The following is a 25,106-nucleotide window of genomic DNA, read 5'->3' on the forward strand; positions in this document are numbered from 1 at the left end:
CAGCCCAAATCTTTATCGTAATAAACACTTAGCCCTGCAGTTTGAAAGGCGGCTTTTAAAATGCAGCATTTAGGAACAGCTATGGTTATCTTGAATTAGTGTAAGTTATTTCGAATTTGGTGGTATAGACACAAATGTTTTGTGAATTATGAGTCATGTGGTTTAAGCAGTTTCACGCCAACAATTTAATCATTTAAAAAAACAAATTATCTCAAACTAATACATTCTTCTTCGATGAGTGCAAAGTTATTTGAAGTGCAACCTTTTTAAACGCACAACTTAAAATCATGTCCAGTGCTACAGTCCAAGTGCTTGGGACGATAAAGTGAGAATGTTACTGACAGGCGTAATCTGCTGTTGTGCGCTACATGTGTGAACACTGTCTGGAGCTCTTACGGGACAACGGATGAAGTAAGTGCTAGCATTTAGCTCCTTCTTTTTGTGAATGGGTGTGCCAGACTGCCCGGTTTAAAGGACCCTTCCTCCTCACTGCCCTGCAGGCTGCGAGCCCGCCAGCAGATAGCTAATGTCATGATCACATTTTGGGGATCCATTGTAACATGAATTCATTGTGAAGAAGCAAACTGCCTTCTTTCAAGCCCGCAGGGAAGATGATTTGATACTCAAAAGATAGATTCTGTATCGAGTTTCACTTTCAGAAAAGATTTCCTTTTGGCACAACAACACAATTGTTTTGTCTATTGCTCCAGTTTCCCCCCGCTACCTTTTCTGTTGGAAACAAAGTGTTAGACTTCTTCTGGATTGCATTGGCACTTCAGAGTGATTTAACCAGAAAGATTGACAGCATTACAACCAGGCTCTCATTATCATGCCTCCTGCGGTATAATTGCCCATACTGTTGAATAAGCAGCTCCCATCTTTTGCACTTGGGGGTCTCTCCCTCCCTCTCTCTGTTTCTCTCTTTCTGTCTCTCTCTTTCTGTCTCTCTCTCTCTTTCTGTCTCTCTCTCTCCCTGTCTCTCTCTGTTTCTCTCTCTCTCCCTCCCTCTCCCTGTCTCTCTCTCTCTGTCTCTCTCTCTCCCTCCCTCTCCCTGTCCTCTCTCTCTCTGTCTCTCTCTCTCTGTCTCTCTCTTTCTGTCTCTCTCTTTCTGTCTGTCTCTTTCTGTCTCTCTCTCTCTGTTTCTCTCCCTCCCTCTCTCTGTTTCTCTCCCTCTCTCTCTCTCTCTCTCTCTGTCTGTCTGTCTGTCTGTCTGTCTGTCTGTCTGTCTGTCTGTCTGTCTGTCTCTCTCTTTATTTATCTCTGTCTCCCTGTCTTTCTCTATACTGTCTATCATCTCTATATTTATTGATCTACTGTCTCCATGTCTATTCTATATATCTTATCTCTCTCTCTCTCTCTCCTCTCTTATCTCTCTTGTGCTGCCTCTCTCTCTCTCTCTCTCTGCCTCTCTCTATTTTCTCTCTTTCTGTCTCTCTCTCTCTCTCTCTCTCTCTCTCTCTCTCTCTCTCTCTCTCTCTCTCTCTCTCTCTCTCTCTCTCTCTCTCTCTCTCTGCCTCTCTCTACTTGTGCATCAGTTAAACTCATCAGAGAATCTACAGCTCTTCAGTGTGGCCATCTGTCAATACCACTCCATAAAGTGGAGTAGACAAACGTGTGCATCCATTGGTTCTTGTTCGCCGGCGGCTGGCCTGCCTCCAGCTGCTTCTGAGGGCCCCGCTGTAGCTGGTTAACCCGGGGGCCCGGAGCGTCGCTCTCCAGCCCTTGTGGCTACTCCAGCCCTCCCCCCCTCCCCAATCAGGCAGCTGGATGAACCTCCCTCTTCACCGGCGTGGAGTAGCTTGTAACACTGTAATGAGTTAACTTTCAGAATGATCTACATAATTTATTTCCTGCCCCCCCAGGAGCTCGCTGAAGCATTAATTAATATCAGGCCCAAGTAGCAGCAACCATCCCAGTGTGGGATTCCTTCTGGCACCTATTTTTGGCACCGGAGGAATTCGATATGTTGTGCAACCAGTCTGCAGTTTGTTGGACATTGATGAAAGATACTGCTTCCTGTTGGCTTGGTACACACACTGGGCTCCTGTATGTGTTTGTGGAGTGAAATCTGGACACAGTGGCAGGCTAGATCTCACGTCACTGAGACGAGCTGACCTTGATGACAGGAGCTGTGACTAAACCTTAAAGATACATGCCAACGAGATGTGTGCCCTTGTTACTGCTCGCGGTGATGTTCTCACGTCCTGCAGACTTGTTTGGGTTATCTTGTTTTTGGTATGTGTACACTGACCCCCCCCCTCACCTTTGTCTCTCTCTCTGTCTGTTTCCCCACAGAACTCAATACGGCACAATCTGTCATTGAACAAGTGTTTTCTCAAAGTGCCTCGCTCCAAAGATGACCCAGGAAAGGTGAGACATTTGAATCTGAAAAGAATGCATGCAGTTAATACAATAATATATATACATAGACTAATATGTTTTAGTTTAGTTTCTCAGCTGCCAAAAAAGCCCTGTTACAACATTTCTTTGGTGTGTATCAGCCTATCTCTGGCAGAAAAATGTTACCTTTGAATGGCTGCCAGGACTCTGACAGTCTGGAAATGCATGGCATGCTCGTAATCTATTATGAACCTCCCGCCCCACAGAACTGCATTTCAAAATGTAAGGAGACTAGTTTGTTGGACAAGCGCAGACAGCAGATGTGGGTGATGGAGAAGGGAAAATAGAAGGGGCCGTAACAGGGTGGAAGTCATGTCATTTCCAGAATCTCAAGGTGAACCTGAACCTACTCCTAGGAGAGAATCAGTCCTCATTATCCCTCCATTCTGCTCCCATTTTTCTTCTCCGTAAACAATGTAAAGACCAACATGTTAATTTGACATTTGAGTCTCAGTAGGAGCACCTTCAGTTGCTTTTTCAGCCTCCCAATCTGCAGCGACATCGTCCTGATAAGAAGTGCTCCACTGAGGACTATATTGAGTTTGACGGCATGCATAGGTCTAACCATATGTAGCCTAACCCAGATTTTATCCCGGCGCTGTCAGAGCATACGCTACATATGCTTAGGGAACCGCACAAATAATTACACACACACACGCACATGCACACCGACACATGCATGAAGAGCTACGCCTAGCTGTGTAGAGGATGGGGACTGAATGCTAATTTCATGTTTTGCTGTAATCCTCTGATATTGACACTCCTGGGAGCTGCTCCACTAAATACAAAATAATCTATTGCTGTATGGATCCCATTCCAAATGCATGGCCAACATGCTCGCATCCTTAATGTTTAATTTTGAATTTTCCTCACTCCCTTCCCCCCCGAAGACAACTTCAAAGAGGCGCTAGCCGCTCTTGATATGTTGCATCAATATTGTAATGTGGCAGGAATATGAGAACTGCTGGTTGGATGAGATAGGAGAGTCATGCCATTCTCTGTCTGCCTCTCACTCTCACTCGGAGATGCTTTAGGAGATGACAGTTGGTATTGTACATCGACACCCCCCCCCCCCCCCCCCAAAACCACCTCGGAGGTAGACATTCATGCTGTGAAGGCTACCGTTAATAATCATTTTTGTAATTGTCTTTGTCTGGAGTTTCCAGGACAGGTGTACTTGTTGTGTTTGTTCTTCCTTTATTTACACACAAAAGGGGAACTACATGACAACACTTATGTTGATGTATGAAAATGAGCTTTGTCATTTACGGGAAGAGAATAGGTAATCTGTTATCCGTTTTATTTAACAGTCTTTGCAGCAGCCCTTGTTTATATGGCTGCAGAGGAGATTGTGGCTGTGCCCCAGACTCCACTTCACTTGGCAATGCTTCAGTATTTTGCAGTATATTTGTGAATAATTTAATGACTCTTTATATGTTTTTCTTTTTTTCCTGCCAACTCTCTTGGGGTGGGTGTAGGGAAATGCAGAAACTCCCCTCCCATGAGAGTTAACTTAATGTTTTCTTCCCCCCCCTAATTAAAAGAAACTCCACCAAGCCTGGCTTTGTTTCTCTGCCTCCTAATTTTGAAACATCTGCATCAGTACCCCTGCGTTTAACCCCTTCATCTTAACACAGAGATGAAGCACATGTAGATACGCCTTTTTCTAACCTAACCATACGTTTGTCAGTGAAGCTTCATGTTAAAACACGGGGTGGGTAATGAGGTGTTCTGCTTTAGCCCACATCGATACGAGATGTTTCTTCATCTTTTTGCTTGATTGTGCTGTGAATTATTCCTCCCCTCTGAGGAAAATGTTAATTGACCCCAAAGCCTCGCACATAATAAAACTTATAATGTTAACCCCCCTGACAAATGTAGGCCAACCCTGGCTTTTCTTTTTAACAATTGCAGCAGTTGTGTATGCGAGCTGTAAAAAAAGAACATATTTTCTGGCTTGTACAAGAGCAGGCCGTTATGCAGCAGTTACTGTATAGACACTTGAGATACAGCTGCTTCTATTGCCTCTCCTGTTGTTCGCACAATTTCTCGTGGAAATAAAAATTATTCTCTCTGCTAAAGAAGTAATTTTAAAGGTCCTGAACTCACTTTCTCTGGACAATTGAGATTTTTATCGGGGGGTCATATGAAATATTAAAAATAAATTCACAACTCGCAGTGCCTCAGGGTGAAAATCTGTACTGTGAGCGTTGTTCCTGTTGGCTTCGAGGAAGAAAACCATTGAAAAATCAATTAAATGGGAATGCAAAAGATAAATAATGCAGCCTGGTTGTTGAATTGCTAGCTGCAGCCCCAGAGCCAGCCCAACTGTTCTCTCCTTGATTAGCCTTGCTCAGACCTGAGAAGAAGAAAGCAACACGGCAGGGCGAGCGCTGCCTCAATTCCTGAGCTGAGACTGTGGAGCCTTCATCCTTGGCAACAGCACTCTGACTCAGTACCTGAGGCTGAGGAAGTACAGCTTCAGAAAAGGCTTAGCATTTCACCACCAGCTGCCCTCACCAGCCTCTCATTGAGAAGCAGCCGCAGAGGAGGAAAAGCCAAGCCTCTCTCACTAACAAAGCCCACCCACACGCCGCACAAACAGCTCAAATATATAGAATAATGCTCGAATAACAGCTTGGGCTGATAGATTTTAGCAGAGCAGATTAGACCTCTTATTTCTAAATAATGTTGGAACCAAACATCTGATGCTCGTGTGATTTCGTGTCGTAGAGTAAATGTCCAAGTCCAGTGCAAACACTGAAGGGATGTCGTGTGAAACTAGGGCTGCTCAATTAATCGTATTTTAATCGCAATTACGATTTTGGCTTGCAACGATTATGAAAACAACATAATCGAAATAAAACAATTTATTTTTATTTTATTTTTATTTTTATTTTTTATTGGTTTTTCAGTTGAATTATACTTAAAGTTCAGGGTAATCAACTGTTTAAAACATACTGTTCCCCTTTTTTTTAATTCAATAAATGGATGTTGTCAAAGTAAATGGATAATCGTTTTTCATAATCGTGATATCAATTATTGACCAAAACAATAGTGATTATGATTTTTGCCATAATCGCACAGCCCTATGTGAAATAGCAATATGTTGTGTTTTATCAGCTCACAGGTCTTTTTGTTCTGTCTGCAGGGCTCTTACTGGGCCATTGACACCAACCCGAAGGAGGACGCCTTGCCTACACGGCCAAAGAAGAGGCCGCGGTCTGGAGAGCGGGTGAGTCTGATGAAAGAAACCTCCTGAGGAACCTCTTAATATGCTGCTTCTCTGCTTACGCTTCTGCCTCCATCCCAGTATTTATCTGTGCCTCTGTGTCTCTTCTCCTGCCTCCTTCCTTTTGCCCTCCTTTCTCTCCCACTCTTTCTCTACTACATGCAGACACACACACATGCGTGAACACACACACACACACACACACACACAGACTCAGTAGGAGTTCATATCCAGACTTTATGTAACTGCCTCTCCATGCTGCTTCGCTAGCCTGTCATGAAGTGGGGTCCTTATTAATAAACCATGCCCGAGGCAGCCATTCCATACATTACATTCTGCGCCCACTTTTTTTAACAAACATCAATTAATGCAGAGCTGTGCGCGCCGGCTATTCTGAGCGGGAGCTTTTGTCTTTAATTATGGATGAGGTTCGCCCAGCATTACGTACAGCTGTACAGGTTTTAGTGCGCCGCTCAGATTGACCTGGCCCTGGGGCATCCCAACACGGGGAGCTCTTGTCTCCTCCTTCCCCACAATGTGGCTGACCGGAGGCTACGAGGGAGGGAGGATCCTGTTAGGCTGGCCAAGGCAGACTCATGCACGCACACGCCTAACACACGCCATTGTCTCTAAAAGACACGCACAAGCACGTAGACGACATAAGACTTAGCATGCTGTTCATGTATTGGCCCTACAGCAGCAAAATACTATCACATTCATTCAACAAACTGCGCCTCTTTTGCTTGTGTGAGATGTTTTAGACAACAACGGTAGGGAAAAAGGTGTTTTCAATATGCAGCTACCAACAGTTTCAACTAAAGCCCTTCTGATGCAGTTCTCTTCATTTGAGCATGACACAAAAGAACGCACCAAGTGAAGAGTGTGTGTTCTGTAAGGACACATGCGCTGCGTTCACCCTTCCCCCCCCTCTAGACACTGTCTGCCTGCCTACAAGGCATTCCATTAAGAGTCTCAGACATTGAAATTGAGAGTTTGTGAAATCTCATTTATGTTTATCATGAATTAAGAATGGTATTGTTGGCAGCCAATCCTCTTACAGTAAGCAGTTTTATGAGACAGGCATGGCAGAGTTATCTCTCGCTACAGTGCGCCTATACAGCAAGACAGGGGCATGCATGAGGGTGCGTGTTTGTGTGTGTGTATGTGTGTGTGTTCTGTATTTGTGCTTCGGTGGGAGGTGAGGGTTGGGATGGGGGGGGGTTGTCTCCATCGTCTCAGAAGGCTCAGTTCAAATGTGACCTAAATAAAAGTGTTGCAATAGTTCTGCTAAATATTTTTGTTTTCTGCAGAGGGGCATGTATCATGTCTAGGGTTGCACAATATATCGTTTTGTCATCCTCGCCACAATGTCAACCTGCACATTAAACGCATCATTACAGACTAACATATTAGGGATTTTGTTTTCTACAGATATTTGTTGGGTCTGTGGAAAACTGCACTTTAAAACATAACTGACATTCGTTTTCAGTTGTGCCTTTTGTGTTCAGTGACATATTAATTGGTCAACAAACAAAATTATATATCTTTTTATATTTCAACAAGCATTTTGTCATGTTTATACACTATAACGAAAGCATCAGAATGCCAGAACTTTGTACACTTAAATATTTATCTATAATATTTTTATATTCCCTTTTTTCAAGTAGTTCTGTCTTTGCTTATTATCGCTCATTTTCCACACTGTGCAGCCCTTATCTCGTCCAAGCAACAGATCTGTCACAAACATAATACAGGTCTTTTATTTTTTCATCTGCAGTTGGATTTGGATTGTTTGATAATTAGACCGTGTTGAATTTTTGTTATTTATTTATTTATTTATGTATTTTTTGTCTGCCTCCCAACCCCCACAGGCTTCTACGCCGTACAGCCTGGAGTCGGAGTCTTTGGGGATGGAGTGTATGATCTCTGGAAGTGCCTCTCCAACACTGGCAATCAACACTGTGACTAACAAGGTACTACAGCCAGCCATCCAGCCTCCAGCTCCAACACACACCTGGCTACACGGCTGCACCCTGACCCCACCCACTTCTCCAACCACCTACAGCACTATTCCCCATAGAGAGAGGAGCACTCTAGTGGAGGGGAGATACACACACACACACAAGCACACGCTCATATGCCTAAAGCTTCTCTGCAAAGCATCCCACACCAAAATACACAACTATCTGCACTGCAGCACCTTTTTCCTCTACAACAACAACAACAGGCAGCAGGCTCTTGTTATCTTCAACACGGAAATATGATGCTCACACTGATACTTAGCTCTTTGCAACCTGATAGACCTCACACAGTCCCGTGAAGACTTGCAATAGGATACACCGCACGCTGCATGGGGTTCCTGCGCTCTCACCTGTAGTGGAGGTTAACGCCCAGAGTCGTGTTTCTCATTCTGTGACCACGTTGCGCTGTTACACCACAGGTGACCGTCCCTGCTGCTGGCTCCTTCTGCTCTCTTTTTTTTGTATTAATATATTTAAAAGCTTGGAACCACTTGTACATCACAGAGCAAAGCCACGGGGACTGTTAGCTGTGAGTGTGCCGCTCACTCTGAAATTTAAATAGGCTTTTTAACCTTAAGCTCCCATCCTCTGGGCCCAGTGGGGGCAGCTCTCAGGTGTACTTTTAAAAAGCCTACAAGAGTCGCTTATTCATTTGCTGCGAGCATTAAAAAAAACGATTTAATGTGAACAGGAGTGTTCACAGGAAAGACGAGTTAGTGTGTGTCTGTTTGACAGGGGCTCCAAAGTCTGAGCATATGTCGGTGTGTGTTATAACTTGTGTGTACATGTACATAGAGTATGTTACCGGGGGTTTCAGCTTGTTTTGACGAGCGCGTCAGTGACGATTAGCTCGAGGCTGCTTCTACAGAGAACATGCAGTTTTTCATGTTTCTGTCGCAGAAAGATTCATGGGCCTAAGTGTGGGGAAAGATGACCCCTTTTCCTCTGTGATTACTACAAACAATCACTTGCTACAAGCACCAGTCTCTCCACCAGCATGAGTGCATAATGAGGCCCTAACATACAGAGCTGACAGATTAAAGTTTGGACTCCTGCCATCAAATACCTCCAGTCAAATAACTCATAAGTGCAACCAGCAGAAAACATTTAAATAGCATAGATCATGACTTCCGTGGGATTCCTAGAGATGATGAATGAAGCGTTGTGTCTTTTTGTTCACTTGATAGTGACACAAACTTTAACAATGGTGAAATGAACAGAAGACAAAGTGGAATAGCAACAGATCTGAGGCCTTAACTCCTCGGAGGGAGCTTGTTTCTCACTGTCTTACACTGTAAACACACGACAGGCCACGCCTCTTTCGGTGCAGTGTGCCAAGCCACAGGAATTCCCTTTCTGGTTTTCTCTCCCCTTCTATTCCAGTCTCTCTCCCTCATTCCCGCCTTCTCAGATAGACCAATGGGAGACGCTGTCAGGACGAGTTTTGAACCAGCAGGAATCTCTTTCTTTCTCGTCTGTCGGACATTCCTCACAATTGCCCCCCCCCCCCTCTTCTTCGTGTGCCTTTCTCATATAGACTAAGATTTTACTCCCCCAACCCCCAAAGGTTGTATTCCGGGGCAGCCCTAAACATTGGCGTGAATATGATGAAACTCTGACACTGAGGTGTGATGATGGATGTAGAGAGGGGATTGTTGGAAGTGTGTTTGCTGATGAATAGTCTGGCTCCCCCCCCCCCTCTTTCCCTACCCTCTTCCTCTGCCTCTCCCTGTCTGTTCAATCCTGCATGCAGGGATTGTGCTGAACACTAGCTGGCATTGTTGGAGACACCTGGGCCAATCTTGCTTTGATTTCATAATCCATGTCTCATGCTCCAGATTAGGCCCCCATGTAAAAGACTCCTCTGGCTTTTTACTTAATTCACTGCTAAGAATAGATCCTGACTCGCTTGCCTGCTAGCTCACAGCGTACACAGTATTTACCGCGGAGCCGCTCCTGCCTGTATGAGCATGCCTGCCTCTGTCTGAGTGTTTTTCTGTGTGTGTGTGTGTTACCCTACCTTAGTGTACATCTGTAGCTGTACAAATGTGTGTCATGTGTTTGTGCATGCTTCTCCGTATGTGGGTGAGATGCGACTGGGTGTTCATCTGTGTCTTCACTCGGGGGACTCTGGGGTCTGCGTAAACCACAGAGCAGCGAGGTTTAGAAATCATCACACTTTATGGGTGAGTAGAGTAAAAATAGATTGCGGTGAGAGACTTAAGGCTAAAAGCCTGTTTTATGACTTCATTACACATAACATTTATATTTCTGTGGCGCGCTGTTTTTGATTAGCATTGTCGTGCTGATTTTGTAGATGTGCTTAAGCCTTCAGTCTTAGCTGCTCATTGAGTTCCCCTTCACACTAATGAACGCTGGAGCCAAGCCCACACTGAGTGGAGAAAGGCTAGAGTTGCCTAATGAGCTTCTCTTACTACCCCCCCATTCTCCTCTCCCTCAGCCCGACCCCTCTTCCTCGTACAGCGTTGTTTGGATTCAGAATTTGCGTCTCTGCTTTTAAATGCAGTCGTTATTATCTCATTGTTGCAGCTCAGGAGCTTTATATTAAAAGCTTAACAACATTATAGGACCCTCTCACCCTGCGTGTGTACGTCCGGGAGTTGTACCAGCATGTTAGCGAGCGGGCCAATCAGTCAGAGGAGAGGAGGCAGTGAGAGTTTCCTTCCCTCCTTGTGCGCCTCAGCAGAAAGACAAGAGGCTTCAGTCCACTGCTGCCGCTGAGAGGCAGGGGCCCGGCCAATCTGCTTGCCTGAAGGCTGCTGCCACTGCTGTCTCATTGTGCTGAGCACAGAGCCCACTCTGTTCTACTCACAGTGATGAGCAGGAACCACCACGCTGCCCTCATGTCATGGACGGACACACACAAACGCTCGCACACACACCAGTGTTCGAATGCCAGGCCCCTCTTCCACTGCAGCACCACCATCAGTGCATTACTGCCATTCCTTTCTCACAATAAAAAGCTCATCACATGGACAATTCTCTGCGGGTATCATTATATTCATTATCTGGATCGTTCTTCTTACTATTGTTATAATTGTCTGACGGCGCACTTTATTTGGGAAGGGTGGGAGGGCCAAACCTTGTTAGACGATCATTAAGATTGTCGTCCTGAAGTGCTTCGGCTAGTTTCCCGGCCTCATTGAAAGGTCAGTGTTGTCCCAAATGGAATTGCGCTTGGTGAGCAGATGTGGTCGACATCGCCAGTAGTGTGACCTTTTAGTGATAGGAATGTCTCAGTTGTCTCCAGACCCATTCACACGTTCAGCATGAAGCCCTTAGTGGCTGTGGTGGGTGTTCAGCTCTGCAGCACCCTGCGTCTCCCACACACACACTCTCTCAATAAAGTGAAGAGCAAGTACTCTGCTATTATGACATGTCATTGCATGCAGCACACACACACACACACACACACGCTCAGGCTTTACATTTCCATAATAAATTATATTGTTTAACTATAGACCAAAATTAACTCAGAGGAATGTGGTGTGTGTGTGTGTGTGTGTGTGTGTGTGTGTGTGTGTGTGTGTGTGTGTGTGTGTGTGTGTGTGTGTGTGTGTGTGTGTGTGTGTGTGTGTGTGTGTGTGTGTGTGTGTGTGTGTGTGTGTGTGTGTGTGTGTGTGTGTGTGTGTGTGTGTGTGTGTGTGTGTGGTGTGTGTGTGGTGTGTGTGTGTGTGTGTGTGTGTGTGTGTGTGTGTGTGTGTGTGTGTGTGTGTGTGTGTGTGTGTGTGTGTGTGTGTGTGTGTGTGTGTGTGTGTGTGTGTGTGGGGCTTAGCCTGCTATCATGGTGGAAAATAGAGGAGATTAAAGTGTAAGAAAGATTAGAATCATTTATTTATCTGGACCATGGGGGTACCTTATAACTTTGTTAGATTTTCATTTTGTTTTTCTCTAAAAAAATATTTTTGCTCAAAATAGATGTGTCCTTTCTGTGGTTAACTTAAGAGTCTTGAGCATGTTTAAAACAATTTTGCACAATTATTTTGGCCATAATTAATATGACAAATGGTCACATCGTTCCTATGTGTGTGTCGGAGATAATAATCTGATGTACATGAATGTGTTTCAGGTGGCGTTGTACAACACAGACCAGGAAGGGAGCGATAGTCCAAGAAGCAGCCTTAACAACAGCCTGTCGGATCAGAGTCTGGCCTCCGTCAATCTCAACAGTGTGGGCAGCGTGCACAGCTATACACCGGTAAGACCGCTCTGCACAGCTCATCAATCTACATTTTGCATTCGTTCTGTTGCCTTGCTGTTCCTTAAAGGTCATTTTCCCTGTCGATGTCGCAGCTCCTAAATGTCTCTTAGTTGGATAGTAGGAACAAGATATTTCTATAAATCTGCTGAAGTTTGGCACAAAGCTACATTGATGCCAGATGATACATCCTCATGCTATCCGCATTTTTTAAGCCTGGAAAGGAGCAACAGTCACTAAATGAATAAAAACTAAACACCGCCAGACATAGAATGTGTACTGTTTCCCTTATTTCCTCTGATCCGAAATCCTCCAGAGGTTTTTCTTCAGAGGAGGCAGCCGTAGCCAGCAATAGACCGAGGTTCAAGGTGGACATGCGCTGGAGTACAACATCAGGAAGGGGGTTAAGGGAAACAGAGAAAATGTGCACGCTCCTGGAAGCCAGACAAAGAAAAGCGCTTCCTCTGATGTCCTCCCACCAGAGATGCCCCCTCTTTGGTGTGGTCCTCCTGCATCCTAGAGTGCTCCCTGCTCCAGGCGCTGGGCATCGATCGGCTCAGCCTGATGGATGTGCTCTCTCTCTCTCTCTCTCTCTCTCTCTCAGCAGCTCACAGTAAACACTCTGGCTTTATTATCACCTCTTCACTCTTACCCGAGCCAGACTGCGAGCCGTGCACTTCAGCAGACTGCCCACATCTCGGACGAGGAAGATGTTATGTGATCAAATATTGGACGTGACCTCTCTTGTAATGCTAGCCCCGCAGTTGTCAGGTCCTGCTTTGTAAGAACAGCCATGGTTTTGCATCAATGCCTCTTGCTCCGATAAATCTCGTAGACAAACTTGCTGCTGGGGGGAGCGCTGCTTGCCGCCTCACATCTCGGGGCAGTGCATAACATTGACTGCCCACACAGAGACGTGGATAAAATGCTTGCTTATTTGTACACGGTATTGCTATTGATTTTGTTTTGAATACATTTCGCTTGGCCACCAGAGTATTGGGATTGTGTCCATTTGAGTTGGTCTCTTAATGCTGTGTGAGCCAAGGTGGTTAAGCACTGACCTATATTGTTGTGGTCGGCCTGATTGTTCTTTACATGCTGTGTGAGTGACACCTCCTCAAACTGGAACAACAGTATTACAGTGCCATCGTCATATTGAGCTCATACATTTACATAAACCACAAACTTTGCTTTAAGTATTCTAGAGACTTTCTCTCTTTGCGGCTCCATAACCATATGAGCATTGCGGGTATCTTTTGAAAAGTATGTATATTATTAATGTGTATGTTTGAACATTATAGTGCGCTCCTCTTAGCCTCAGTAGTCCCTGTGGACTGTGTGTAGCAGAACTGAGGCCAGTGTACTTCCACAGAAATCTATCCAAGATTAAACATTAAACATAATCTGCTCTCCTTGTAGCCGTTTGCTTCTGTAAATCTTTTTAAGATTTTTATTTTTTTTATTTGCATTTTTAAGATATTATTCACAAAGCATACATAACAAAAATAAACACATCTAGGTACATAAATTAACTACATAACAGTTGACAAATCCAAAATGCAATAATAATAATAGTAATAATAATAATACAAATAAAAGAATGGATACAATATTAATACATGAATTGATCACAAAAATAACAATTATTTTCGTTATGGATTAATCTACAGATTATTTGAAAGTTGTTTGTTTTACCCTCGATTTACGTATCAAAGGAAAAGGCAAGAATAAACTTGAAATGAAGGCAGCCCATGAGGTCAAATCTTACCTCATGTTCCTTACAAGTCTTCATTATAGTGTTCGATACTTTACCTATGTTCCCCAAAGATATGCATCTGCTTCTGTTAATCTTAAACTCTCTTTCTCTCCTCATCTCTCCAGGTGACCACTCACCCAGAGCCCGTGTCCCAGGCCATGAGCCTGCAGCAGCCCCCCCAGTCCCAGTACAACATGCCAGACAGGGACAAGCAGCTCCTGTTCTCCGAATTTGAAGATCTCAGTGCCTCTTTCCGCAGCCTTTACAAGTCTGTTTTTGAGCAGTCCTTCAGCCAACAAGGTGAGTGGCCTCCCAGGACCATCGAGTGGAAATCTAATAAAGAGCCTAAGCTTTATTTATAAAGGAACGGGATGATTCTCTCAACGATTTTCCTAATGTTGGTTTGTTCTTAAGAGCCAGGGCTATAGAGAGTCTTTAGGCACTAATTAGGTTTACAGAGAAACGAGCAGGTATTCAACAGGCTGACTAGCCTATAGTGCAAATCTATACGGAGCATTTTCATGCTCTTCTGCCAGAGTAATGTGGAAAAGGTCTAATTTCATATTCAAAATAAGAATCTGAGAGTTCATGTCTTAAATATTTCATTAGGGGATGTAAACAGATGTTACTGCTTTCATTTGACGGTTAATACAGAATTGATACTCTATCCTTCTTGCTTTTATGTTTTTCAAATTTATATGAAAGTTGTCTGCATGTTGTTTTAGACGTCTTCTCATGTAGGCTGTGTTTCATCAGAGGGGAGGAGGAGTTTGCACACAAATCTGTTGGATATGAGGTTCATGTTTCATAATGATAGGGAATTTGTTATGATATAATATATACTAGCGGATAGCGCACAGCTTTCCAAAAGCTTGTGAATCCCTGCTGAACAAAATGCATTTTTGCTTGTAATCTGATTGACTGATAAACAAAGAGCACTTGACAAGCGGGTTAGGAGCAAAGTATACTGAGCTTTCTGTGCATAACCTACTTTCACAAATCAAATGCATTTCATGCTAATGTTTTCAAAGAGTTCCTCTCCTTTAATCTATCATCTATGTTTCATTAGTTCAAAGTTGTTACCTTTTTTTTATGCGCATAAAAGTGAAATCTCTTAGTCAGACAAGCTCTAGCAATTAAAAAGCGTAAATAATCGAGCTAGAGGATTTCACACTCTGCCGCTGTAGACAGTGAGCTAATTCACTGGCTTTGATAATAGGTAATGAGCTCGCATTATTATTCTGGTGCCGCGTTAATTGCTTTCTGTATTTCCCTGGTTGGACAATGGGCTTTCTGCGCCGATAAGAGATGCACCTTTGTCACCCCTGCAGTGAGTGTTACGTGCCGATTGTGGAGGTTCAGGGCTAGAGTCAGCTCTAAAAGCACTCCAGTGAAATAGGTTTACCGTGCCAAAGCTGTGAAGGACAGGGCCTCTTAAGACCACTCCCTGCCACTCAGATGATTGCAGTTGTGTGTGCAGATGTTCATGCCCCAGTCATGTTTGTGCCGCGGCACCGTGAATTTGTCAAAGGCAAATCCCGAGCTGTGTATCTGGAGAGGAGAGCGACGGTGAACCTCAGAGACACTGCTGATGCTGAGTCATTCCCTGAAGCAACAAAATGGCAGCTGGTCTGTCTCAAGTGTAGAACTACTTAAACACAGGAGACCCAGATCCCATTATTGTAAGATGTAAAGATGTATTTAAGTCGCTGTTTTTACATGTGACAACCGTGGCTCTCTTTGTGCTCAAGTTCGTTATACTAAAACACGTTGGTCTGAAACCATTTTCAGTGACATTTGTGTTGGAATCAATCGTCTCAATTCACCGGTGAAGGCTTTTACCAAAAATATTTGAATTGTCATGTTTCTTTATCAATGATTTATAGGTGATTTCTGCAAATATATTCCATTTACAATGATAAGAAACATCATATCCTCACAATTGAGTAGCTTGAACTAGCAAGTGATGGCATTTTTAACTGATAAGTTGACTTGAATTTTCAGGTGAATTATTAATTTGTTCCAGCTTCCTCAGTGTGACAATGTTCTGATTTGTTTCTGTTTTATTTAATTGTAAAATGGATTGCCTTTTTTTATCCTTTTCTAAGATTTATTTTGATAAAGCAAGTTTTTGATATATTGGAAAAATTAATATTCAATATGAATGAATAGTGAAACATTAGAAGCAGGGATTAAAGGGTTACCTCTCAGGATAAACAAGGGTACAATTACAGTAAGTGAAGTAGATACGACTGTTTTAAATGTGCATTTTCATTCAAACTGAGTTTTGACTTGCCATGTGTACACATCTTCTTTTTAAAATGTCTTCAGCAAATGTGTACAATACCCTGATTATACTGATAACCATGATAATGTTGGTCAATATGACTGTGAGGAACCACTTTGTTACCGTTTCATCACTATTTAATGGCAGACAGATCCATTATCAGGATTGTTGCGAGTGAACATAATTGTCTGTCATGGACTTCTTGCAGCAGCACACTAAGCAGCCCTTTGTTGTTGTGCTTTGTCTCCAGGTCTGATGGGCATACAGTCCGATTCCTCCCAGCAGACCCACACCTCCTGCTCCTATCAGCACTCCCCCGGCGGCAACATTAGCACTCAGAACAGCCTCTCAAACAACCAACCCAACAACAGCCACTCTGCCAACAGTGGCCAGGTGCCCCTGTCCCACCCTGCCCAGGCCCACCCTGGCCACGGCTCGCCCCACGCACAGCACCTCCCGCAGCACGGCGGCCCCCACACCCAACACAGCCAACACGCCCAGCACAGCCAACACAGTCAGCTCCCCCAGCACCCCCAGCACGCTGCGCACTCCCAGCACGGGCAGCACCCATCGCAGCACCCGTCCCACGGCCAGCACCCACAGCAACACACGCCACACCCCTCCCAACACACGCAGCACAGCCAGCACCCACCGCAGCACGGGCAGCAGCACCCGAGCCTCTCCCTCCAGCCCCATCCTACCCAGCAACAGATGGCCTGCAACCCAGGTAAGACCCTCCGTCCGTCTGCGTCTACTCGCTCCTCATCATGTTCATCTCACTCGTCAACACGTTTAGAGCTCGTTTTGTATACATTTTTTTGTAATAAAGCATTTAGAAATTGTTGTAGGTGGTAGACAGTAAATCATCATCTGATTTATTATCTGTGCTGCTGTGAGAACAAAGCAATGCTGCATCCAGCGACTCCAGCAGCTCTTTCAGAGTCGACTGGCGCCTCCTAGTGGCCGCAGCACACAGCTCATCTGTTTTAAAGCCGTGGTAAAATGTTTTATTTGGTGCTACCTTCTCATTCATTTGGTGCTACGTCTGGCTGCACAGCTGTAAAAATGTGACTTCAATGAAAATGCATCATCTGGCATTATTAGCTAACCCACAGTCAATAACAATTACAGCAGCAATTATTGTGCAGTTGTCCATAAAAGATGTACTGAGGACTAAATCTGTATTTGTCCCAGGAGTAAACTTGGTGCTGGAACCCAAATGACTTGTTTCCACCAAGTCTTGTATCTTGAAATGTTACAGATAGTTTGCTGTGTGTGTTGCAGGTTTACTGTCTGACTGGTACCCAAATCTGGATGCACTGAAAGAAAGCTGTCGTATTGCTAGCAGCTATAACTGGGCTGATGTCGACCTTTCACCTTTCCAAGGTGCGGTTTGGACACAACAAATAAACCTTACTGCATTTACAAATACTAAACACACATTGGACATGTAATGTATTTGATTTAATTGTAGGAGATTAAGATTTTTCTAGATTAAAGAAAGAAGAAAACATTAAAAGCCGGGAGCTGATAGTACAGTTCTGCCCCGGCTTTTGATTGAGTGCTGAAGTGTTGACACTGTGGAGTTGATTACGAGTTTAATTAAACTGAGCTCTTCAATTAAATAACACTGCCTTCAAGTTTAATTACCAAAACACCGAGCTCAGCAGCTCAGCAGGTCAGTTTATCCAATTACAGTCTAGGATTGCAAGGTAGGATGTTTTTTAAATATCACCCACTGAAGGTTACTGACATAATGAATATATATTGCAACCAAAGTTTTTGCTTTGTGTTTGTTAATTAGTTTCTCATTTACTATATTTATATTCTAGTCAGTTGGCTGGTGCAGTTTCACACATTTCATTGTCACTAATGCATTTTAGAGCAGATACTGTCACTAGATCTGGTATTAACTTTGATTGTTCTCTTCTATAATTGTGTGTTTTATGCTCTGAAGGGTTGAGAGATAGTATGAGACAAGCGGAGTTGAACAATTGGTCCCTGGAGCCCACCCAGATCGCCGACCTCTGCTCGTCCATCAACCAGTTCTTTGCCCGCACCGGTGTAATCCAGCCACAGGGGGCAGTGCAGCCTCCTGTCTGTCACGGCTCCATGCACCCCAACAAACCCAGCCAGCACCTCAACACAGGTCAAACACACACTCCAACACACACTCCAACACACACTCCAACACCTTACCAACTTATTAATGTGCTCTGTAGTTGTTGGCTGTGGCTGTTTTGATATGAGGAGGTTTTCTTATGTGATTTATTATAATCTTGTTGAGAAAGCACCTTTTATCTGGTTTTGTTTTCTGGTAAAAATATATGCTGTAATTGTTCAGTACTATGAGGTATTTCTTTATTATCTGTAAGGGTATTTTCATACTAAACTCTAAGTCTGAAAAAGTCAGTATAAGTTAACCAAGAGCCTTTAGCCTTAAGAATGTATCTCGCCTACATTTCCTTATATCAGAAAGTGCAAACAGTCTGGAGACGTTGTGCAAACAGTGAGCTCTGCTCGCCCTTCATGCTAGCGATCTGCAACCTTTTTGGTCCCTTGAAACCAAATAGGGTCTGCTTGCGTCGCCTCATCAACAGCTGCATATGTCTATAGTTCACCCCAACAATGATTACACAGAGAGAAACACAGTTCTTTAGCTGCTGTATTAGGCTTTCTTTTGTACACGTTACTTGCAAATTCTAAACATTAGTTACAAAGATCCCTTTTTTGAAGTGGTATTATTATAATATCAACTGATTTCAAGTGTCAAACAATACCAAGTATTTATAGACCATGATGTTTTTTGTGTGGGTAGTAGCTATAATCTGAGCTAATGCAGAGTTCCTTCTGTAAAATGACGCTGCAGGGCCTCACCCTGAAACTAGTTTGGTTTTTTGCTTGACATCAAATTTCGAATTCTATCTTCAGGAAATATCTACATGGACACCAGACAGAGCATGTCCATGATGGGTCCTCCAGGATATCCCCACATGACCCCTATGAGCGGCACAGGACCCGCAATGACAGGTGACATGAAGCCACCGAGAAAATAATAACTAGCTCTTGCTATTAGCCTTTGATTTACTGTTTTATTGATCAACTGGGCCGATCTGACTCTCCCCTCCCCCCCCCCCTCTCTCTCTCTGCAGGACACCATGCACAGATGAACCAGCAGCACATGATACCTACCAGAAACTTCCAGATGCATCGCATGCCAGCTGATGACATCCAGGACGACTTTGATTGGGACTCCATCGTTTAGCCCCTTAAAATCTCCTTTCTGCAAAACAAAAGGGAGCGAGGAGAGGAGTTGGAGGCCAGAGGAAGCCAGGCTGAGCTGAGAGGCCGCAGGAGGAGGAGGAGGAGGAGGAGGAAGAGGAGGCCGCTGTGGGTGGGAGGCAGAAGAACGTTTGACAAGCTTAAGAGACAGACAGACTTCACAGCCCTGACATTTCTACAAAAAGCAAAACATACCTAGAAAAAGTTACTTTGAAGACAATCATATTCAGTTGGACATGTTAAAGTGCTTGTGTACTTGTCTAGAGACGAGTAGAACACATTGACGTCTAAACCACTCGCTCCTCAGCTCCTCAGCCGGCCCTCCCCCCGTCCCTCGCCAGCAGCCTTCCAAAGTCCGAACCCCTCTCCCCCCCCGACCCCCTGCTCCGTAACTGTTATGTGATTTGAGCGACGTGTTCAGCTTGTAATTCTTCTCGTGTTGACATTGGCCTCCGCTGCCTCTTGGATGAGTTTATCTCTCTTTTATCTTTTAAAAACAATTTGGTTTTGTTTCTTTTGTTTTGAAGAAACACAGGCCGTCTCTGTGAGTAATGTGATGGTCACGTTTGGGAGAAAGTGGGCCCCACTGTGGCTGAGTTGGTGGAAAAGTGAGGTTTACAATAACTTTGAACAGGGTGTTAAATGTTTAAGCAGGCTTGATATTATACAAACCGAGAGAGGAGGTGAGAGGGAGATCACAGAAAGTATGGTGATCTGTTTTCAAAGCCAACCATCGTGATCAGGCTCACTGCAACAGACCAGTGATGGGGAGTACAACAGCTTTTTCTTTTTTGAACTTGTTCTCTGTCTCAAGCACTTCAAGACGCGTGAGAATGATGAGTGAGAAGGTGAAGCAGGGAAGTCAAATATCTCTAGTCTTTTTTAATTCACTCCACCCAAAGTAACATGTCGGGTCTCTGTGTGCATCGTGTCGGAAAATAATTGCTTTACCTATCAGAAACTGTTTTAACGTGAAACAAATTCCCGTTTTTATGGTGAAGTTGACTTTAAGGTGACTATTCTATTGATCATTACACAAGCCACCATCGTTCAGAGACAATGAAAAGTCGATTTGGACGTATTGGTAATGCTAACATCATCCGCTTATCACAAATACATCGATATTAGCATTTATGTCTGCTAATAAGTACAAGTTGGTTTTCAAACAGTTTGCACCGCTCAGCATGTATCATGGCGACAGTTTCAGAGACACTTTAATGTTAAAAAACTTAACAACGGCCAATATATCATTATGTTATTATGTATCATAGTAAACATATAGTAATTTGGGGAGTAATATGACAAGATTGTTTGGTAGATACACTTCTCAGGATGAAACGGCTGAACTGGCTCTGACTGAAGCTAACAAAGTCTGCCTCTAAAGCTCACTCACAAACACATTATATCTCCAAAAACTGAACGGTTTGACGTTTACAGGGGGGGGGGGGAAATGTGCTGGACTATATTTCAGATGGTTGCTATGACTCCCTGGAGATATAATGTGGTCATTTCTTAACTTTAAAGGTTCTGGTTGGCTGATTCTGCGTTAGCGCTAGACAGAGCCATGCTAGCTGCTTCTCTGTCCTGTTCCTCCAGAAGTGAGATTGGTTTAGAGCTAATCTTCTAACTCTACCCAAGAAAGCGTATAAACATAATTTCTATAATGCCAAACTATTCGTTTAAACAATTGTGTAAAATTGTATGCGACCCATGTTATAATTGTTTTAACTAGTGAGAGAAACAAGGAAAAGTAATGAGCCTGAATGCAATTTTTAGAGTTCTGTTTTCCAGCCTTGCCGATTTGAAACATTGCTAGTGGACAAATAAAATGTGTTTGTATAAAGACTAATGAAGGGTGGTGAAGCTTCTTAAACGTGCCATTACTGGATTGGTTAATGATCAATAGGATATGCATCAAATGGTGTTTCCATTTGAAAAAGGTAAAAAACAAAAAAAACATTATTTACCGAACTCTCCTTTTTTAATAAATGAAATCCAAATCCACCTATCGCACATCAAAGCGATATTTCGATGCTACACGTGTTCATTGTCACTCCTGACATTCAAATGACAGAGATAAGAATCTTTCAACTGCCCTGTGTTTTGTTGTGATGGTTCGATAGCGTCAGAATTTGCTATTATACAATCATAACAGAATGAGAAATGTGACTCATACAATGTGTGTGTGCGTGTGTGTGTGTGTGTGCGCGTGTGTGTTGGTTGAACATATGGTGTGTGTGGGTGTTTTGGTTTTATTGTCATTTTAGGGCTATGATTGATTGCTGCAATCATCTCTATGCTATCTACGAGCACAAAAGCAGATGCACACAGTGATTAAAGAATAGATTTCAGACATGTTTTTTTTTTTTTGTGGGAAGGGTTTCCAAAGCACAGAACAGGGAGATCCGCGGTTCTGGAAACCTGTCCTCTGCGTCCTGAAACAAGTGGCTCCTCAATCAGACAGGTGCTGAACCTTAGAGACACTATGTTAAAAAGAGCCCTTTGCACACTTACACTTTCTGTTGATCCGTTTCTAAGATGCAAAGCACCTCCTGGATCTCAAAGCTATCTGACCCTACAGTTGACAATAAACAGGATTGTTCCTGCTCTATTCTATACTGGTAAACTATGTACAGTGTGGTGCTTTGCATCTACTACACTGTGTCCTTATCGAAAGGATTAGTTTCACATTCTGGGATGTTTTTTGAAGCTCCAGCCGGCAGACTGTCAGCATTAGAACTGGAAACGTTGGGAAATGAGCTAGTGTGACTATAGGTAGCGAAATATGCCTGCAACCTCACCAAAAGTATTTACTTAACACGTATTATCTCATGTGTTTATCTGTTTGAAAAAGACAAAACAAAAACTTTTTACAGTAGGTTATGTGTTGGACTATTTAATGTCCATTTGCAGTAACTTCCTGGAGTTGTAAAATGTTAATTACTGAGCTTTCGAGGTGCTGGTGAGTAGATTCTGGCTGGCTGTTCCCTCTGTTTCCAGATTTTAAGCTAAGCTAAGCTAACTGTCTGCTGTTTGTAGCTTCATATTCTAAATACAGACATCAGTGCGGTTTTCCCATATTTACCAAAATGTCTAACTATTCCTATAAAGATAATTTCCCAACTAGGGACTCCAGCAACAACGTTTAGGTTTTTATTTCATATTTTGAATGACAATCATGGATTCTTTTTCTATGATATTACACAATGTCTTTGTTATTGTGAGAAAAGGCATGTTCAAATCTCACACGGTTGTTTTATTGGATATTATAGAACCAGATGTTTTTACATTTGAACACAGAAGGTTATTTGAAACTCGAACCAGCCCAGTTTTATATTGTCGGTCTTCTGTTAAACTGTCCACAGCTGCACTGTGCGGATGAAGTCAAGTTCTCTTCTTTCAACTGATGATACTGCCATTCATTTTTATATTTTCCTGCCAATCATACAGTGACTGTCCACTCCTGCTACTTTCTGCTCCGTTTTGTCTGTCTTTGTATATCAAATGTCCGCCTGTGGATCTCAACTATGAGTTTTGTTCAACTGCCAGAATTTCCTCATTAGTGCTCAGACAAAATACGTCAGTCCGTTAAATGACCCAAATCATAGCTCCTTTAGTCGAGTGGGGGGGCCAATCGACTGCCACTGAAGACAGCCGTGAAAAAACATCAATGTGTTTTCATTAGGACTCTTTGGACCGACAGTAGAGAGCGTCCTGTGAGTCCTTGGTTGGTGTGAAGTGTGTTTCAGTTCTTCCAGGTGAAGATTGTGAAAATGCACAGAAGCTACTGTTTGAGCACAGCAGCACATTGGGAAAACAAAAAATATTTTAGTGAACGGATGTGGCTAAAAGGGAAAAAGGTGAAGACAATGACTGGATCACAATCACAATGTTATGTGTGTGTGTGTGTGTGTGCGTGTGTGTGTGTGTGCTTGTGTGAGATTTAGTTGTTTTTCAAAAGACAATTTAAGTTTTTAAAAACCGCTGGACATGTACCTGCCAGAGAGATTACAATTATTGGGAAAAAAAGATTAAAAGATAAAAAAGCCTCGTCACGATATGGGAGAGAACTGCCAACAAGTACTGCTGATTGGGGCCTATTTTATTCAGTGCTGGTGTGTTGTTGTGCTTGTACATATATGTCTTTTCAATCATCCCTTTTTTCCTCTCGGGGGTGGGGTATCAAGGCTGGGGGTGGGTCTTATTCATGAAAGACAGGAGCGAAAAGAATAGAGTATTTTGTTATTGTCCAATCAGAGGGTGACAGTATGTATATATCTATATTGTATATATGTGATGAAAATGCGTTGGCTTTTTGTGTGACACTACCTTTTACCTGTACTATGGTTCTACATTCAGTGTTTCAGTGTTGATAATATATATTTGGTTTGTGTTTTATTTTTCTGTTTGTTTGATTTTGTCTCTGTCATTTCTTGTATTTTTTTCTCCTATTTTTGTTTATTGCACGGTTTATTACTTTTGTTGTCCAATGAGATGACACAGCTACTCTCTGTATTTGTTAAGTGCTGTAAAATAACTCAAGTGTTATTAGAATTGTCGATACCACCGCCCACCCCACCCCCTTCCCCAATATGCATGAATGGCACTTAAAGAAATAAAATATGGTAACTTCACTGTGGAATAATGTGCTGTTTGAGCTTTGTTCCTGAAGACTGCCATCAGTAGAACATGGCAGGAAGATGTTTCAGTCTCACATCATTGGCAGATTTGAGGAAAGGAAAAAAATGCACTCGGAACGGATAAAAGATCACTCCCTATGCTACAGTATAAGAGCATTTGTACATTGCCCAAAGGACATGCTTATACATCTTTATAAAGATGCAAAAACTAGTAAATGTGTTTAAACATGCATGCATTTCCAGGCATTTCTTATGATTAAAGTCAATATTTCTTTGCCAATTTTTGGCAATCAAAATCTTAAAGTAACCGTTTTTGAGAAACTGTAAGAGAGCTTTTCTTACAAACATACAGTATCTGCTTATTCTTGTCTGTTGTCCTACTTGTGAGGTACAGTCTTCATTATAACAATGATACTCATCAGGTCGAAGCTGAACTGTTGGTAAGCAGCTAATATTATCCTATAATAATAGATAAACCATGCCTACCAGCTAGAAAACCTACCAACGTATTAGCATTCCTAAATGATCCCTGAGTACAACCACCGAGTACAACTTCATTACGAGCTTCATTCCAGTTGATGTGAGGATTAAAAGGTAGTATGTCCTTTATCCCAACTGTACCAAATAATACTTCATGTACTATGAGTGGGTCATTTTGTCTGCCATGTGATATAGTATTCACAGAGCAAATATCTAAAAAGGGACCTATTATGCAAAATGCAGGTTTTGATGTCTTTTATACATAAATATGTGTCCCCGGTGTGTCGGGGAACTCACGCAGCGTAAGCAAATAAAACCCTCTCTCTTTTCCCCCTACCCAAATCTCTAAAAACAGGGGTACAACGGAGCTGATCCAGATTTGCTTCCGATATGACGCAATATCGGAAATGTGGACCTACGGAACTATCAGAAAGTTTCTATCAGAAACAATGCCCGACTGTTTTGGAAGTAATATGGCCTTTGTTTACATTAGCAAGCATACTAACACTCACAGCTAACGCAGTACTGGAGAGAACATATGTGTAAAAAAGCAGGAAATAAAAAAAGGAACTCGCCTTGTGGTAAATCGGTAAGAGAAAAAGCATTTGAGCTCCATACTCTTTCAGAAATAATCCTTGATGTGGTTTGGAATATGATGGCATTTAGTCACGGCAGCATTGAGCTGAATCTGCCGTGTAATTCTGAGCAGGCATTGGCTCCACCACCTCCTCTTTTTTTTTTTTTTTCAAGCTAAGGACCCCGAATCAGCAGTTCTCTAACGGGGCTAAA

General features: G+C 43.0%; 1 protein-coding gene across 1 annotated transcript in view; it reads left to right on the forward strand.

Annotated features, from left to right (window-relative positions):
- Positions 1-23,835, forward strand: part of foxj3 (forkhead box J3) — a 69,147-nt gene extending 45,312 nt beyond the window's left edge. The window contains exons 3-12 of the mRNA XM_034138914.1: positions 2,296-2,370; positions 5,552-5,635; positions 7,504-7,605; positions 11,744-11,872; positions 13,754-13,928; positions 16,166-16,642; positions 17,200-17,301; positions 17,873-18,064; positions 18,847-18,945; positions 19,068-23,835. Of these exons, the coding sequence (XP_033994805.1) occupies positions 2,296-2,370; positions 5,552-5,635; positions 7,504-7,605; positions 11,744-11,872; positions 13,754-13,928; positions 16,166-16,642; positions 17,200-17,301; positions 17,873-18,064; positions 18,847-18,945; positions 19,068-19,180 (1,548 nt within the window). The 3' untranslated portion in view covers positions 19,181-23,835. The remainder of the gene's footprint in view (positions 1-2,295; positions 2,371-5,551; positions 5,636-7,503; positions 7,606-11,743; positions 11,873-13,753; positions 13,929-16,165; positions 16,643-17,199; positions 17,302-17,872; positions 18,065-18,846; positions 18,946-19,067) is intronic.
- Positions 23,836-25,106: the final 1,271 nt, after the last annotated feature.

Source organism: Trematomus bernacchii, unplaced genomic scaffold, assembly GCF_902827165.1.
Source record: "Trematomus bernacchii unplaced genomic scaffold, fTreBer1.1, whole genome shotgun sequence".
NCBI classification, from domain to species: domain Eukaryota; kingdom Metazoa; phylum Chordata; class Actinopteri; order Perciformes; family Nototheniidae; genus Trematomus; species Trematomus bernacchii.